The sequence below is a fragment of the Neopelma chrysocephalum genome, unplaced genomic scaffold (assembly GCF_003984885.1).
Source record: "Neopelma chrysocephalum unplaced genomic scaffold, ASM398488v2 Primary Assembly neopelma1_42, whole genome shotgun sequence".
NCBI classification, from domain to species: Eukaryota; Metazoa; Chordata; class Aves; order Passeriformes; family Pipridae; genus Neopelma; species Neopelma chrysocephalum.
Genome location: NW_020897700.1, coordinates 18,205,549 through 18,222,609, shown reverse-complemented (window position 1 = coordinate 18,222,609; position 17,061 = coordinate 18,205,549). Strand labels below are relative to the sequence as shown.

General features: G+C 36.5%; 1 protein-coding gene across 6 annotated transcripts in view; it reads left to right on the top strand.

Annotated features, from left to right (window-relative positions):
• The window catches only part of GRIA2 (glutamate ionotropic receptor AMPA type subunit 2), a 96,284-nt gene that overhangs the window by 46,875 nt on the left and 32,348 nt on the right, over window positions 1-17,061 (top strand). For all 6 annotated transcript variants that reach the window (XR_003533205.1, XM_027676839.1, XM_027676836.1 and 3 more), the window contains exons 4-6: window positions 1,137-1,333; window positions 5,578-5,631; window positions 7,975-8,136. Coding sequence is in view for 5 of the 6 variants with exons in the window: in XM_027676839.1 (XP_027532640.1) it covers window positions 1,137-1,333; window positions 5,578-5,631; window positions 7,975-8,136 (413 nt within the window). In the remaining variant the exon portion in view is untranslated. The remainder of the gene's footprint in view (window positions 1-1,136; window positions 1,334-5,577; window positions 5,632-7,974; window positions 8,137-17,061) is intronic.

Here is a 17,061-nt window from a genome sequence, read left to right as displayed (position 1 = left end):
ATCATAATTTAATAATGTATTTACAAACTATGAGACAAATTAATTCTTAGTGCTTTCCTTCTATGTTTATGGGCATAACCACTATTACTTCCTATGAGAGTTATGTCTGAAGTTTCCTTTACATACCAAGTCAGAATTTGTCTCAATGAAATGACTCCCAAATGTTCAGTGATTTCAGGGGAGATGAATGTGCAAAAATGTTAATTCTCCTGTAAGAAAGTCTGATTTTCTTTTTTTCTGTAACAGTATCTCCTATCCTTAAAAGTGCTCTCTAGGATCATGTAGAATTCTCTGGAAGGAATTTAAACATGACAAGCCTCATTCTTGTACTGCTGGAAATCATTAAAATGGTACTTGTTATATAGCAGAAATTAATTTCCAGCAGTAATTTTCATGTTTCTATACTCTGTTATTTAATCCTTGAAAAGGAAAATCAATCAAGTAAAATCTTCACTGATTTTACAGTATATTGTGGGCAATTACATCTGTACAAAGATTACAGCTTCCTGTCAGGAATATGCCAAAAGGATAAGATGGAAGCTTCTGAAGACTCCTTGTAAGTGTTAGCATTGAGCCTGTTTATCTACATGGAAAAATATATCTTAGCACATCTTTCATAATCAGGGATATGACTGTAGGCAACAGAAATAATAAATCTATTACCATCACTGCAGAACATGGGAATTTTGCCTCAGTGAGGTCTGGGTTTAAATACAGTACTGCTGAAGCACTGAGGACAAAAGCAGTTCAATAGCATTTTGTAATAAGCAACCGATCCTCTTGCTGTAATTGGATCACTCTTCTCCTAGGAGATCTCATTCCCACTATGTGGAATTCCAGCAGTGGAACAGTGAAACGGGCAAAATCCCATTCTGAATAAGGTTGAAGCAAAACCAAAAGGTTGTCCTTATTAGGCTTTACCTTGATGCCTTGCAGTGATGTAAATAGAAATTTCATGCAATAAGAACTGTTTGGGCCCACATACATCTTTGTTTCTGAGTTCTAACCATGTGTGACAGGTCAAAAAAGTTACGGGAGATCTTAAATAAGTAATCCCACAAATCACATTCTAGAAGCTTTTTTAATTCCTGAAGCTTTATTAGCCATATCTTCTTTTTTCTCCTGTGCTTCGCTAGGCTTATCAACGTTGCAAGCTGTGCTGGATTCTGCTGCTGAAAAGAAATGGCAAGTGACTGCTATCAATGTAGGAAATATTAACAATGACAGAAAAGATGAAACTTACCGTTCACTGTTTCAAGATTTAGAGGTAAAAAAGGAAAGGCGAGTGATTTTGGACTGTGAACGTGATAAAGTCAACGACATTGTTGATCAGGTTTGCTATTCTTTATTCTTCAGTGACAGCAGTTAGCTGTATTCTATAAGTAAATATATTGAGTTGATTTGTCTTGGTCATATTTTTGTGGTTATTATGCATCATTTGGCAGTGACCAATTTGTATCAAGGATCACATATGTATGTGGCAGAAAGTGAACATACAAATCATATAATCCTTCCCATTACTCAAAGGCAAGATAATTCTATCTGGATGATCCTGTATGGTTTTTAATCCTAGTTATTTAAAATAAAAACAAAAATTTACAAAATATCTCATTCAGACTCTTTCACAACCTAAGTAGTAAACTGCATTATGCGTAGTTGATACACTATTATAAGTGGTGCATTATAAATAGTTATATTATGTCTAAGGATTAGTTCTCTTTACACCGAGAAAGTATTTTCTCCTGCTAATGCTTTTTCTGAGAACCTCTCACATCTTGGGAAGACTGTATCACAACTTCTTTCTCATTTAATACCCTTTGTAATTCATGTTTCTAAGCTCTTTGTCATTCATACTTTCCTTAGGTGTCTGTTCATTTGGTCTCACTCTTAAAAGTGTGTTAACCAAAATTGGGTGCTGTTTTCCATAGCTAAGGCCTCCTGAGCTTTAAAAAGAACAGCAAGTTATGTCTTCTCTCCACACATGCAAATTATGTACCAAAATGATTTTTTTAAATTTTGTTTTTCACAACATCATCCCCATGCTCTGATTCAAATTATTGCATTACTTTCAAATCCACCTCTTCGGTCCTAATGCCTTACTGGCTCTGTATCATACTACTTCTTTTCATGCATGCAGAGCACAATGGAAAATTGTAAGGACAGTTCCCTGTTGGCTTGAGTTTGATCATATGGGACTGTGCAGCATCAGTAGGGATATATCATCAGAGTGTAGATGTATTTATTTAAAGGTTTTTTGAAGGGCTTGTTATTTTGGTCTTTGTTTTGAAGGTCATTACATTTTGGAGAGGCTCAGACAATGAGCAGTCTCCTAAATAGAGTGCATTGTATTTGTGTGTTTTATTTGGACTTCATATCCACAAACTGTTTCTCTAATTTTCAAGATAAATTTTGAACCTGTTCTTCAGAGCATTTGATCTCTGAGAGCTTGATCTCCCTGTCATCTGCAGTTTTTTAAAATCATATTTTCTGACTTGTTATCCATGTCCAGAAATGTACAGTGTAGAGCAATGATTGAGATAAGTACTACTTATAAGTCTTCTTCAGTTGGTTCTGTGTGGCTTTCCAAACTGTTGTTCACTTACCTTACAGTGACTTGTCCGTGACTCTTAGGAGTTTCTAAGGACGTCCTACAGGACATACACCTTATTAGACTGAAGATATGTCACAACTGCTATTTCCTAATTATCCATTAGGCCAGAGAAAGAAAAGATACTACTTTGACATATTTTGATCTTGTCAAGACTATTTTGACCATTTATTAACTTATTATCCAATAGATTCTTCTAAAAATAAGTATGTAATATTCACTATAATCTCTGATATGAAAGTTTGGCTGACTGTAAGTTTCTTCAGTTTTTCCTTTTAACCACTTTTTAAAACCAAGAACCCTCTTTACCCTTTAGTTACCACTCATTTTTATAGTCTTTGTTTCATAACAGACCTACTTTCTTTTTTGTCTAATTCTTATTTTGATTGCAGTTCTGGGATATTTTTCTTGCCCTAATTGCACTTTGACAGATTCTGTCTTGTTTAAAGGCTTAGATTTTTTCAGCTTATCCCCATAGACTTGTGCTACTCCTTAAGCATACAGATAGCTAAGCTTTTGTTTCTGTTGTTTTGATTTGTAAGTGACTGAAGAATTCGAGATAACTGAATCATCCACAGAGGTCAGTTAATATCATTCCAGTTAGTTGTTCTCAAAACAGTTTACTGCTATGCCCCAGAATATGTTCTCTTAAGCTGCTGTTAGCTGTCCCATATGGGTTTAGTTTGGGAATTTTTTTCACAAGATAGCTTAGCAGTTTCTGGAGTTTCGTCTGTTTTATAAGTCCATTATCCTTACGCTCTGTAACCTCCCTTCTTTACATCAAAAGGTAAACTTACTTCCAGTTTCTCAAGTAGCCTGAAATAAAGTCTAACTATCTTTCTCCATTTTCTGTTAATTTTCTCCATCTCTTAAAATGAAGATCCATGCTGAACAATAGATTTTGTGGCCTGGGTATATCCTCTGAATGTGTTTTTCTGATCTTCTCTTCTAATAGCAGAGTACTTTAAGTCTTGCTTTCCTACTGGAATTATTTTTTAAAAAAATTCTTTTAATTCCTGTCCCGAAAAAAAACATAAGAAATTTTCTTTTCTTCACGAGGATGCCTGAATTAGACACTTCATATCAGTATCCCTTTTCTTTTTCTGTGTATTTTTACTGGAGAAATGCAACAGGCTTTCTGTTAACCAGACTTTTTTTGAATACTGAAGTATGATGTGCATTCTCAATACACAGAGCAACAACTTCTTCACTTTCTTCCTTGCTTTCTATTATTGAACAAACCTTTCATTTTAGTGCTTTGATTTATCCTGCAAGTATTTTAAGCTGTGGTGGCAGCCTCAGGTTCACCCAGTTATGCTTTGTAGCCCTTAAATATTTGTATAGCCACACAATGTGTTTGCAAAGTTGCTTTATCATTCTTGGTGTTTGTCTCATGCTATAGTTTCTCTTCCATATTTCAATGATTTATGTAAGTTGAAAAATATTTCAGTTCCCCAGCTCTCCTCAGACTAGTTTATATTCTTTTTCTCTGATCTGGCAGGTCAGTGTTACCGTGCTCCTCCTTGTATTGCTACCGTCTCTCCTCAGCCAGGTTCCCTTGCAGAATCTCATTTCACCATGATAACACCCTTTGGGCAGCCATGCAATTACTGCCATTAATTGTCTATCCGTGCTAGAGAAGGTCCTCTAAACTGGTGAATAGCTTTTGTGTCCACAGCTCCATCATGGCATTTGGAACTACCACTGAATTTCCTCACTTTTGACAGGCAGCATCCTTAGCATATGGATGAGTGCCACAAGGCAAAGTTTTGTGGGTTGATGCAATACTACCTAGTGGCAGTTAGAGCAGAGTTACTAACCATTGATCCAAAGGATTGCAGCTATTGGTTGTTTTCTTGGATACTAATGATGTTTCATACAGGGGAGCTAATCTGTTTGGTCTAACTGAAATTTCTTAGGAACCAGCAGCTGCATAAGAAATACATTTAAACATAGCTCAAACCTTTATATGAGTATTTAGGTTTAAATAGTCTGATCCAAGTAACTGTTTTAGGATACAAAGGTTCACATATCATGTATATATTGACCTCAAAGGAGGAATGATTTAATTCCTTCTGTGGGCTATGTAATGTGATCCATCTGAGTCTCAAACTCTAGTAATATAATCTCAGTGTTAAACACTACTTTCAGTTATATTTCTATAACCAAGCATGTGGAATGTCGTTCACTAGTACCCTAAGTTACAAGATACCTAGTGTGAATATTTTAGTAATGTGTTAAATGAGGAAATAAATGAATCATCCTCTCTTAATTCAAGTTGTTCTTATTGTCCAAAAGCTGGAATAAACTTCTAGACTCCTCTTATCTCCTACATCCTTTCTCTGGAGAAGCGCTTAGCTTCAAAATGCAAGCTTCCCCATGCAGACATAGTCTTAATTAGGCTTGTTTGGGAGAACAATCCGTGATACCCATCTGCCAGTGGAGACTGCTGAGAAACCACCAGCTGGCTTTGAGGGAGATTATGAGGAAGACTTAGGGCAATAAACAATTTGAACTTAAAAAGATTTCCTCATAATGCAGATGCTTTCATTAATGTTAGTGGGCTTTTAAACTTTTTCTAGTTCAAGGAATGTTACAATTCTGTTACCGATGGAGCAGAATCTAAGCAAGAGTCTGTGAGGCTCAGTGCTTCTAATGCACGATGCCTGCTCTCTCCTGGCTGGACTGTGCCTTAAATACACGACATAGTAATTAACAATCCGCTTCTCTGTCTGGAAGGACTGTTCCTCTTGGGACTTGGACTTCAGCTTACGAATTTCTACCAGCAAAGAGTATGTTTGGTGGTGCATTAGGTAAAATAAAATGTAAAGCGTTAAACAAACTCATTATCGTATACCATAAAGCTCACAACTAACTTTTACATCATACTGTATTTTGTACTTTTCAAGTCTCTGTCCACACACCAGGTGAACATCCTCTATTATGGGTGTACTTCTTGTTTTTTACAGGTTATCACAATTGGTAAACATGTTAAAGGATACCATTATATCATTGCAAATCTGGTAAGTATTCTTAATATTTAAAATACCTGTATTACTCAATTTTACTGTTTATGGATGCATATCAACTAGTATTTTGTTTTACGTGCATTTTAGAAAGCAGAAAAAAGCTAAATGTCTTCATCCTTGCTAAATGAATGCATGTGTTGAGACGATATTTGCTTTATTGGCTGAGTCTTTTCAGAACTTAAATGCGTCCCATCAATGGGAATGAAAGTTGCTCAGCACTTCAACAGAGCTTCTCTTTTTTGACATACTTTAGAAAAAGAGGGTACAGAAATCAGAAAAATAACTTTCTACATCATTGATACATTAATTCAGAAAACTGATAATTTCTCTCTCACACTTCTAAACTACTTAAAAATTACAGTTATCAACTTTCATTCTGTTAGACTAGTGAGTCTCAGATTTATACATATTTATCTCTCAGATTGGCTGAGTAATCAGTTTGAATTAATGTTTCTTGAATGTAGGTGATCAGATAGTGTGTATATATATATATATATAGTTTTGTAAGGGGAAAGTTCAGAAAACTCACTACATTCTGTCAAGGTAATTATTTTGAAATCATGTTTCAAGGTGGAAGGCCGTTTTACTGACATTAAAGTCAGCAACACTTACTTACTGAAGCTAGGGAAACTAATCCAATAGTTTTTTTAACAGACAAAGCAAATTCTTCAGGCTTGAATCTCAGTTATCCCATTCAAGAAAAGAATTTTGGGGGTTGTATAATGCGAGTGCTACTAAATAATTTTTTTCATCATTTATTCTTGAGCTGTGATAATGTTTGATATAAATTCCAGCAGGGCCCAGAGTGCCCTGATTTACGCTGTCTTCTATAGTCCTTTGAGGAGTCTGAGGAAACAGAAGGACCATAGTGTGCCTATTGCACTTCAGGCGTAACCCCTGTCTCCTCCCAGCTTTGATCGAAACACTTCGCCCTCTAGGCGGGCAGAACTCTGAAGAATCCTGTCAGTGTGATGGTGTGAAGAAGCCTTGTACTTTAAAGGCCTCTTTAAAGGCTGAACACTGGGGTTTCATTTTTATATCTTATTAAATAATTTTTGGATAAAGAAATTAAAGTACCGATATTCACAAAGCAAGCATAAAAGTCTTAGAAAATTTGAAAAATTTAAATAACTTATATAGATAATATATATTATATAGAGAGATATTTCAAATGTCGGATAAATAGTATTTTGATTCCTGAGGGAAATTTTAGAAAGTATGCCTGGTGGATTTCGTTATGTTAACTGCTTGCTATTTTGGCCATCACTTTAAATTTGCAACAGTAATTCCATGAGATCTAAAACTTATTGAATCTTGAATTTTAAAGCGGTTTAATATCATATATAAAATGTTTATGGTAATTATTTTAAAACTGTTTTTCTGTCAGAAAAGAAACTTATCTAGTACTTGATCATATCCCATCTTTGCTGAATCTATCTTCTTTCTTTTTTGTCTGTAGTAGTGTTCTCCTCCAGTCTGATCAATCAGTCAAGAGATTGATCTATTTTAAGAATAAAAAATGCTGATAGATGGAGAAAAGGTTAATAGTATACAATGAATGTTCCTGTTAACTGTCACACTAACAATAATATTGAAGAAGGTTTCATGACCCTCATAAAAGTGTCTATATTAGCATGCAGCAGCACATCACTGGTGAGGATCACTAATATGCAATTATTTAGGAGCACCTAGTGTAGCAGTTGTAGCAACTTATGATAATGTGGTCTGAAGTTGTTGCTTCTTTTTGTGTTCACTCTCAACATTTATTTGAACTAAAGTGTCTGAAATCAGTATTTTGTGTAAATGCATTTGTATGGTTATTTGGGCAAAGTTAAATCATGGACCACAGAAAACAGAACACAAGAACTATAAGAATGAGAAATAGTTCTTTATATCAGAGGGAGGAGGCTGAGGAGATGGTAAGTTGTTCCACCTGCTTTAGAGTTCCTGGCAAAAGGAGGACACAACTGTATCTGTTAACTATTCCTGGCTAAAACTTGCTTGCTTAACTCTTACTCATGGCAGTGTTCCCTTTCTCATTTAAATGGTCCCCTTGAAATTAACAGGATTGTTTAGGAAGTAAGCATGGCAAGGACAGATCCACTCATCCCATGCTTTATGAAGGTATTTGTCTTGTGAGCAAGAAGAAGGGTTGCTGGCTGACAGAGCTGACAACTTAATCCTGGCAGCCCAGGATTTAAACTTGGATCCAGTTTGAGGAAAATGTTGGCTTACACTTCTGCAATAGAAGTCATATGGGGACTCTGTATTTGTATATACTATTGAGAGAACTGCCAAAAGGATCGAAATAACAGACATAATTTTTTCTGTGCCCAGGGATTTACTGATGGAGATTTGTCAAAAATTCAGTTTGGAGGAGCTAATGTCTCAGGATTTCAGATAGTTGACTATGATGATCCTCTGGTGTCAAAATTTATACAACGTTGGTCAACGTTGGAGGAAAAAGAATATCCAGGTGCACACACTAGTACAATCAAGGTATGTCTTCTATTTGTTTTAACCGTGCTAGATGCACAGGAAGTGAAGAAATTGGAATATAAAGACTACACAGAGAAAGCCCTTGAAAATCAACTATGTCAACACAATTTTATACTTTTTTGGGGTACTTTTAACATTCTCTATCATAGGACCATTTTGAGCAAAGATGCTACATTCTCAAAAATGTTCAAGAAAACTTTAGTTTCTCTTCTGTCCCTGTTAATCTGTGCCTGACAGCTTATTAGGTAATTCTTTTGGATGTGATGATATGTTAATTATATACTGACTACGTCTGATTTTTCTCTTTCTCTGTGTATTGAAATGTTTTAAAGACAAATATTTAGTCGTACGTTGGCTTCTGGGGAACGCAGATTTAGCACTTTTTTGATATAAAATAGTCTCCCTAAGAAATGGTAGGACAGTTGCTTTAAGACAGATACTTAAGTCCTACAAAGGCTTTTAAAATTAAATGCTATATCTGATGTACAGAATGATGGTCTCATTTCAGACCTGAGTGATACATGTTGTGACACCGGGCAAGTGGTTAAGCTTCCTTACCTCAGTTTTCCTGCTGGATAAAACTAGGATAATAGTACCTTCTTACTTTCTTACTTGCGTTATGAAAATCAACTAGTGGCTGCAAGTGGTTAAAAATAATAACTCAATTTTAATGCTAAATAATTTTTGGTTTAAGTAATAGAATCAGAAATTTTAATAAGAACATGCATTCTTAAATATCTCTAAAATGTTTTTAGACAAAAAGATAAATGGAAAATCTTCTAGGCATAACCTTTTTGTGCTATAGTTTGAATATGAAGTATATTCTTAATTTATAATTAGATGAATAAGAAGTTTCAGCAAGGAACGGAAAAAACATTTTTTAAATTCCTGAAACAAAAGTCCTTTAAAGCACACAACCTTAATTTCAATTAAAAAGTAAAGATTATAGATTCCTTTTTTATGAGGTCGAATTTGGTGGTAACTTAGTCAAAGCAATGATTTTTTCTGTGGTTATTTTTGTAGTTTAAAATCTATGACGGAAGAAGTGAATTTCTGATCTGATGTTTGACAGAGTAAACTGTGATTCCGTCTCATGTTTTTAGGTACATTCATATTACAGACATAGTATATATAATCGGTATTGTTCTCATTTAGGAAAAATGTGGCTGTGGGTGATTAATAGAATTGTTTTGTCTCTCTGATTACTGAGTGCCCAGATCTATCTACCTACCTATTCATGCTGCAGAATCATAATCTGGAAATAATAATATTGAAATACATGACCGAAGTAAAGAAGTCAAGCTGAAAGCAAGTTGCAGTTTTTATCACTGATGGAAAAACAAATGGGTGGGGCACAGTAACAAGAACTCTTGTTCCTCTGGTGCCACGCTAACAAGAAATTAGATGTGTGTTAAATAACATGAGGTGGTTGCAATGTTTTATTAGAGCACTAAAATATCTTAACTCTATCACAGATATTCTCTTTATTTCTTCCATGATAGGTCCTTTCAAGTGTAGCAGAAATTGAAAGGGTCGAAGGAGGCTATTTAGAATATCTTCTTGTTTTGATTTTGTTATGGATAGGAAAACTAAATTAATTGAAACACTTATTTTCATGAATTTCATTAACTTAGAACACATTTTAAATTCAATTTAAAAGGCTGATCTCTCTTTATATATTGATTGATTAAGGAACATATGGATTGCACTGAGACTCAGTCAAGAAATTGAGACCTTTGTTAAATTATCAGATAATTTATAAATGCTAGAGGTATTGATGGTGGGGAAAGCGGAAATATATATTGCAATATTTAGTGACATTGATTATATCAGTTACTGTATTTCTTTGACTTTCTCTTGTCCTTATACACGTATTACTTGTCATTTTTGCTTGTCATTACATGTAAGGTCAGAGATATGTCACATTTCATTCCCATCCTTGAGGAAGCTGGAGGCAGGGCAGAATCACAGAAATCATAGAAACAGGGCACGAGAGGTCTTTGAGCAGTCAGTCACCCAGTCCATCCTCCTTACCTGAAGGCAGAATCAGATGAACCTGTGCAGTTCCTGTGGGTAGTGATTTCACAACTTCCCCAAGCAATCTATTTCACAGTTTAAATAATCTTATTTTTGGCTTTTGTCTAGCCTCAATCAGCCTTTATATCACCTAATTCATTACTCCTTTATATGTTTCTAATGGATATGAGGGAGTTCTCCTTTTCAGTTGTCCTATATTTAAAGATGTCTGCCTTATTTCCTGCCTAGCTTTCCTCCCTGCAATACTAAATAATCCCTTTCCTTTGCATTTTCTGCTCTCTGATCCTGTTCGTCATTTTGCTCTGGAACCTTTCTGTTTGGTATCAAATAGAAATGTCAGACTGGCTGCTGCACTGCATCCAAGTGCTATGCTGAAAAAATGGAAATAACGGCTTCATATATCTTAGAGACTGTACTCATTCTAGGGTTTCCTTTTGTGTTAGTTGTTTTTTCTTTTTTTTTTCCCTCTCCTCACCATCATGATACTATTGAAATATACTTGTCATGAGATACGTGCTAACAACCAGATCTTCTTCTGCATTGCTTTCCTTTGCTGCTGCCAATTAAGGCTGTTTAAATGCATTACTTACCTGTCCTTGCTGAACATCACATTCCTCCTTATATTATTATTCTAGCTGTGTTTGTTACCCTTTGCTTCTTGAAAGAGTGTACAAACGTCTAAATTACTGAGCAGGTTAAAACACTGGTCTTCTGTTTGTCCTTTCAGTGATCTTACGAGTAACTTCTCTTCCCTTTTTATTTTGAGGTAGTTTTCTAAATTGCCAGTGCTTATAAATGAACTTCTGCCACTAGTTCCCGTGAAATCTAGGAAACTGTTGCGGCAGATCTCATATGAAATGGATGGAAAGGCTAATAAAAACCCTGTATTATCAGTATAGAAGTGAGAGATGGTTACATGCCCCTTGCAGGTAATATTATACCTGGGATTGCAAATGTTCTATCATTGCAGGCAAAAACATAGCAACTGTGTTGTATTATCTTTCTTTTGTAATCCAAAAAGAAGTGTACATTCATTTCACATTATAAAATGCAAATTAATGGAATATGACTGAGCTGATATAATAAGACATGTCACAGCATCCAAGTACAGTCCTGAAAACAGAGAAAGACATCCCTTCTAAGAAAAAGTGAATTTCAAAGGAACACACTCCTCAAGAAGCAAAAGCATTGTTAAAGACCTGTTCTTTAGATGCTCAGAAAAGGACCTGGATCAAATTGCTTTAAAAATGCATCTTCACAATTTATAAAACATTACTTATAAGAAATTGCAGTCTTAGGACATGGGTGAGAAGAAACACTGATTTTATTTCTTGCTGCACTGTACCTGTACTGATAAAACCACAAGATTTAAAGATTAAGCAGGATACATAGAACTAGTGCTTTGAAGAGTTTTTCCAGATGGTCTTTTCATCTTTCAAAAATAAAGCTGATACACTGTTTACCTGGATGAAATTCATAATATATCTGTTGTAACCAAGGGTGTTATCAGTTCTAAAAAAGCTAATGATGTGTAGATCTTGAAACAAACAGTTGAACATCCTCGTGAATTTCTTTGTCAAGCAGGGAAAAAAAAGCCATATTTAATTTTGTGAAGGCCTAATAATAACAAGTTGATATCTTCGTTTGATCCATGCTTGTGTATTTACAAATATGCTAGGCTTTCTGAGCCTTGATGTTGTGTCAGACTGTTATGTTTAAGGCAAGTTTAAGGCAAGTTTCTTGATCTTGTGGAAGGACACTGAAGGACAGTGCATCCATTCACATCCAACTGCTTCAACTTCATTATCTGATTAACTCATTCTGTTTGGGGGCAGCCTTTGGTCTATTTTCAGGAAGAAGCTCAATTTGTGCCTCTTGGAGGCTGGTGAGACATAAGTTGTATTGCCTTTGTGTGGCAGGGCTTTGGTAACAGGGGGCTACAGGAGTGGCTTCTGTGAGAAGCTACTGGAGGCTTCCCCCATTTCTGAGGGAGCCAATGCCAGCCAACTCCGAGATGGACCTGCCACTGGCCAAGGTTGAGCCCATCAGCGATGGTGGTAGTTCCTCTGGGACAAAGCTGCTGCACAACAGCATCTAGAGAGAGGAGTGACAGTATATGAGAGAAACAGCCCTGCAGACACCAAGGTCAGTGGGGAAGGAGGGGGAGGAGGTGCTCCAGGTGCCAGAGCTGAGATTCCCCTGCAGCCCGTAGTAAAGACCATAGTGAGGGCAGGCTGTCCTGCAGCCCATGGAGGTCCAGAGGGGAGCAGAGATCCACCTGAAGATTGTGGAGGACCACACACTGGAGCAAGCGGATGCCTGAATGAGGCTGTGACCCCATGGGAAACCTGTGCTGCAGCAAGCTTCTGGCAGGGACCTGTGCACCCATGAAGAGAGGAGCCCACGCCAGAGCAGGTTTGCTGTGAGGACTTGTGACCCTGTGGAAGGGGCCCACACTGGAGCAGTCTGTTCCTCAAGGACTGCACCCTGGAGAAGAGAACCATGCTGGAGTAGTTCGTGAAGGACTGCAGCCTATAGGAAGGACTCACATTGGAGAAGATTGTGGCGTACTGTCTCCCATGGAAGGGACCTGACACAGAGCTAGGAGAAAGCAGTGGCAGAGACGTGTGATGAACAGACTGCAACCCTTGTTCCATGTCCCCCCTGTGCCACTGCCCCTGTGCCAGGGGAGTATAGAGAATTTGTGAGTGAAGTTGAATCCAGGAAGAAGGGAGGAGTAGGGTGCAATGCTTTAAGATTTAGTTTTTATTTTCTCATTATCCTACTTTGATTTGATTGGGTAATAAATTAAATTTTCTCCAAGTTGAGTCTGTTCTACCTGTGATGGTGATTGCTCAGTGATCTCTCCCTGCCCTTATCCCAATCCATGAGCCTTTCATTATATTTTCTCTCTTCTGTCCCTCTGAGGATGAGAGTGACAGAACAGCTTTGGTGGCACCTGATGACCAGCCAGAGTCAACCTGCCATGTAAGTACTAAGCTTAAAGTAGGCATATCCTATGAGGAGCAGCTAAGGACTCTGGTCTTGTCTTGTTGTGGGAAAAGGAGGCAGAGGAGCAACCTCATTGCTCTCTACAGCTTCTTGAGGAGGGAAGTGGAGAGAGAGGTGCTGAGATCTTCTCTCTGTTATCTAGTGGCAGGATGTGTGGGAATGGTTTAGAGCTGCACCAGAGCAGGTTCAGACTGGATCTATGGAAGTATTTCTTTACCAAGAGGGTGGTCAAACACAGGAACAGGCCTCTGAAAGAGGTGGTCAATGCCCCAAGCATGTTGGTGTTTAAAAGGCATTTGGACAGTGCCCTTAACAACACACTTTAAAATTGGCCAGCCTTGAATTGTTCAGTCAGTTGCACTATATGATCATTGTAGGTCTGTCCAACTGAAATAGTGTTTTAGAAGCCATCCTGCTCTGTATAAGCTTTTCTAAGACCAACTTTAGGCTTGGTGTGTTCAAGAAGTGCCTGAGGCAACTTGTGCATGATATATACAGAAACTACATACCGTGTGCAGGAAAGATTTTGGGGCTGCCTGGTTGAAGACCTAAACCAGCTCAGACATGTAGAGAATACCATTGTGTTGGAAGATGATAACAACCACGGTACTCATTGCAGCTATTTTCAATGGCTTTAAGTGCTTCATGCTGGTACATAATGTTTCAAATGTTCAGAATTCATATGATTGGATTTCTAGCTTCATAATCTCTTTCCCCACCCAACGAATGCATAGCTACAATACTAAAACACGAAATTGTTTTTGCCTCCTGATTTTACCTTCAGTAGTTTCATGTTTTCGAGTCTCTTTTTTATAGTTATGTTGTCTTTTAGGATTATTATGAAACCATAAGTCAGGAAGAATGATGCTTGTAACTGAAAGATGCTGGTTTAACTCTACTGGTGCTAATTTACCTCAAGGATGCAATGCAGATAACATGCAGAAAAAAAAGATATATAAATATATATCACACAATTATGTACCTTGCAGAAATAATTAAAATCTAGATGACTCACTGATAATAAGGAGCAAAGGAGAAAACAATGAAAACAATTACTCAAACTTAAAATTCAGAAGACATTCAATCTAGATATAGATGAGGAAGCAAAAGTGTACAGTTAATTAATTAGACAGTACCTTCATTTTGGGTCATGCCTCTTACAATTGCAGTGTGTTGGAAAATGGTTTTTATAATGCAATGAATTTTAATAAGAGTTATAAGGGATATTCTGTTGCACCTGCTACAGTTTTAATAGAAAATATGATTGAAAGTGCCTTAATTCAAGTAGATCATAATGATTTATGAATAAGAATTAAAAAAAAAATAGTTCATTTCAGTATTTATTATAAGATTTAACCAGAAACTGATCTGGAGTAAATTTTTTTTTAAGTGCCCTTGTAAAACTGTAGATTTGTGAGGTTGTTCTGCCTACCACTTCCAGTCCTCACATTTTGGTTCCCTGGACATAAAAAAATATAGCAGTTAGTGTTCTAGCTACCTGGTTTCATTGGGCTTTTGAATCCCAGTCTTCTCTACTTGAAAAAATACATAAAAATTTGTGGGCATAAAAAATTTCAGTGTTATACTTCATGCTCCTTTTTAATAGCCTAAGGGCCTTTTGCATGTTATCACTCATTACAGCATAGTTGCTTTGGTTTGGTTTGGGGTTTTTTGTAAGGAAAACTCAATTAAAGAATGGAATGTTTAGTCACTGAAAGTAGTGGGTGGTTTCAGGCAGTATATGTAGGTTTGTCTCAGACATACAAGGGCCAATTGACCCAGATCCTTTGATCTTGCATGTGAAAATGGCTGAATTGTGCTAAAGTAAAAGTATTTGCCAGACTTCAGAAAACTATAGAGCCAAGTGTCTCTATGAAGCTATGTTTCTTTGAATTTGAATCCACTTAGTAATTATAAATTTTTAAGGATCTTCAGCCAACAAACTGCAGTGGATTCCTCCTGCCTATTTTCCCAGGAGCACTCTATCACTTTTTTCAACCAGCAATTCACCTCACTATGGTTGATATAAATGGGAAAAGCTACTATTCCTTCATGCTTCAAGGGTTCATCAAGATCAGATGTACCTTTGGCCTTAGAAAGACCAATGTCATTTGGGACAGTAGAGCTTGATGCAGAAGTGGGGATAAGAGGAGAAGAGGGAGTGATACACAAAGATGAAAATAGTAGTAGGAGGAAGAATGATGTCATTCAAAAAAAGGGGTCAGCAAAGTGAAAAGAGGCTGTTGGTACATAAATGAAAGGCACAGAAGGGTAGTGGCAGCTCAGAGCTGGAGAGGCGTCTATGACTGAATGTTTCTTGGGTCAGGGAAAAAAGGGAGGAGGAGAAGCACTGGGGATCACTAATGTTAACAGGGAGAGGAGACATACAGGCTTATTTCTGGGGCAGACCTGGTATTAAGGACCAGTCAATGTAGGTAGCTGCCTATATTACCTAGTATGGGGAGGCAGATAAGTAAACATGAAGTGTTAACCGTGTTTGGGAAATTCAGCAACCCAGTAAGAATGGTGTATTCAATTCTATATTAGGATTTTACTTGGAAATTAGATTGGAGCAAACAGGAAAAAGCTGTTCATCTTGAGACAAGAGGCAAATACTTGTGCTGGTTGGGGTAGAACTGATAGTGGAAAGGGGGAATTGTTGTGGTTCAGGGTTTTTTTGTAATTATTTTTCTATTCTATTAAATTTAAGACTTGAACTATTAATAATAGTTTTAAATGGCAGATTTTGAAAATTCTTAGAACAATGCAATATGTATGATGAGAATAACTCATTGTTTTTTTCTTCTCTTCACCCCAAAAAAACCCCAAAACAACACCCCACACTTTTAACACTTCAAACATTCCCACTAGCTCTTTCAAATCCATTTCCTGGAGCATGTTTTTTTCAGAAGTGTCTTTTGCCTTTATATTTGTACATTTTGTTCTCATCCTGTGAGATTTCCCTACTTGGTCTGTTTTTATTACCATAACCATAGGCTTCAGTTTATGCTGCTGGATCTTGCTGATTTTTAACACTATGAAGAGTGACATACTTTGCTCTAGCTTAGCCTAAAAGTAAAAGCTTTTATGTATTCATATGGTGACAATTAAAATGCCATATAATCTTTGTGTTGAATTAAAGGTGATTTTATCATTAGAGGCATTGCTATTTTGCAAGTATATTCTGTTTACAGTTAGAAGCAAGATTACACAAATAATTCTAAATCTTATTTGTTTTGTTAGCGTGCATATTTTCCATATGTAGTGGCATGATTAGAATACTATGGCATCTTTTGTAAGTAAAATGCTGTGGGTTCAAATCCAAATAATTGTTTTTATTATTCTGCAAAGCTCTTTGAATTCAAATCCAACTAAATGGTTTTAATTTTTTGTAAAACTCCGTGTGGGTTTTTTTGGTGCTAAAAGGTTCACCAGGAATAAACTTTAGATTTTGAGAATTAGGAGGATTTAAAAAGCTTCCAGAAAAATGGTGAAGAATAGGACAAGATAGACATTTTAAGGAACTTAATAAAAATAGGTGAGTTTAGATAGGAAACTTTTCAGCCATTGAGTAATGACTAAAGATTTTTAAGAACCTCCATGATATGAGATTCAAAGAAGTTGTTACACAACTGTAGTGAATAAACAATTTACATTTGTACAAACATGTAAGTTATGAACAGTTTAGAGTTGTTTCTCTTTACTGTAAGGAGAGATTAGATGTCTTCCTGGTTTATTTATTTTTAATTATTCGGGTTTTTTCAGAGAGAGAAGGAAAGCTATAAGGTAGAGAAAAAAGATACGGTGTAAAGATGTGCATTGAAAGCTACTTTACTCCATTCAAGATCTTGTTTTAACACTTGCTAGTTATTTTTT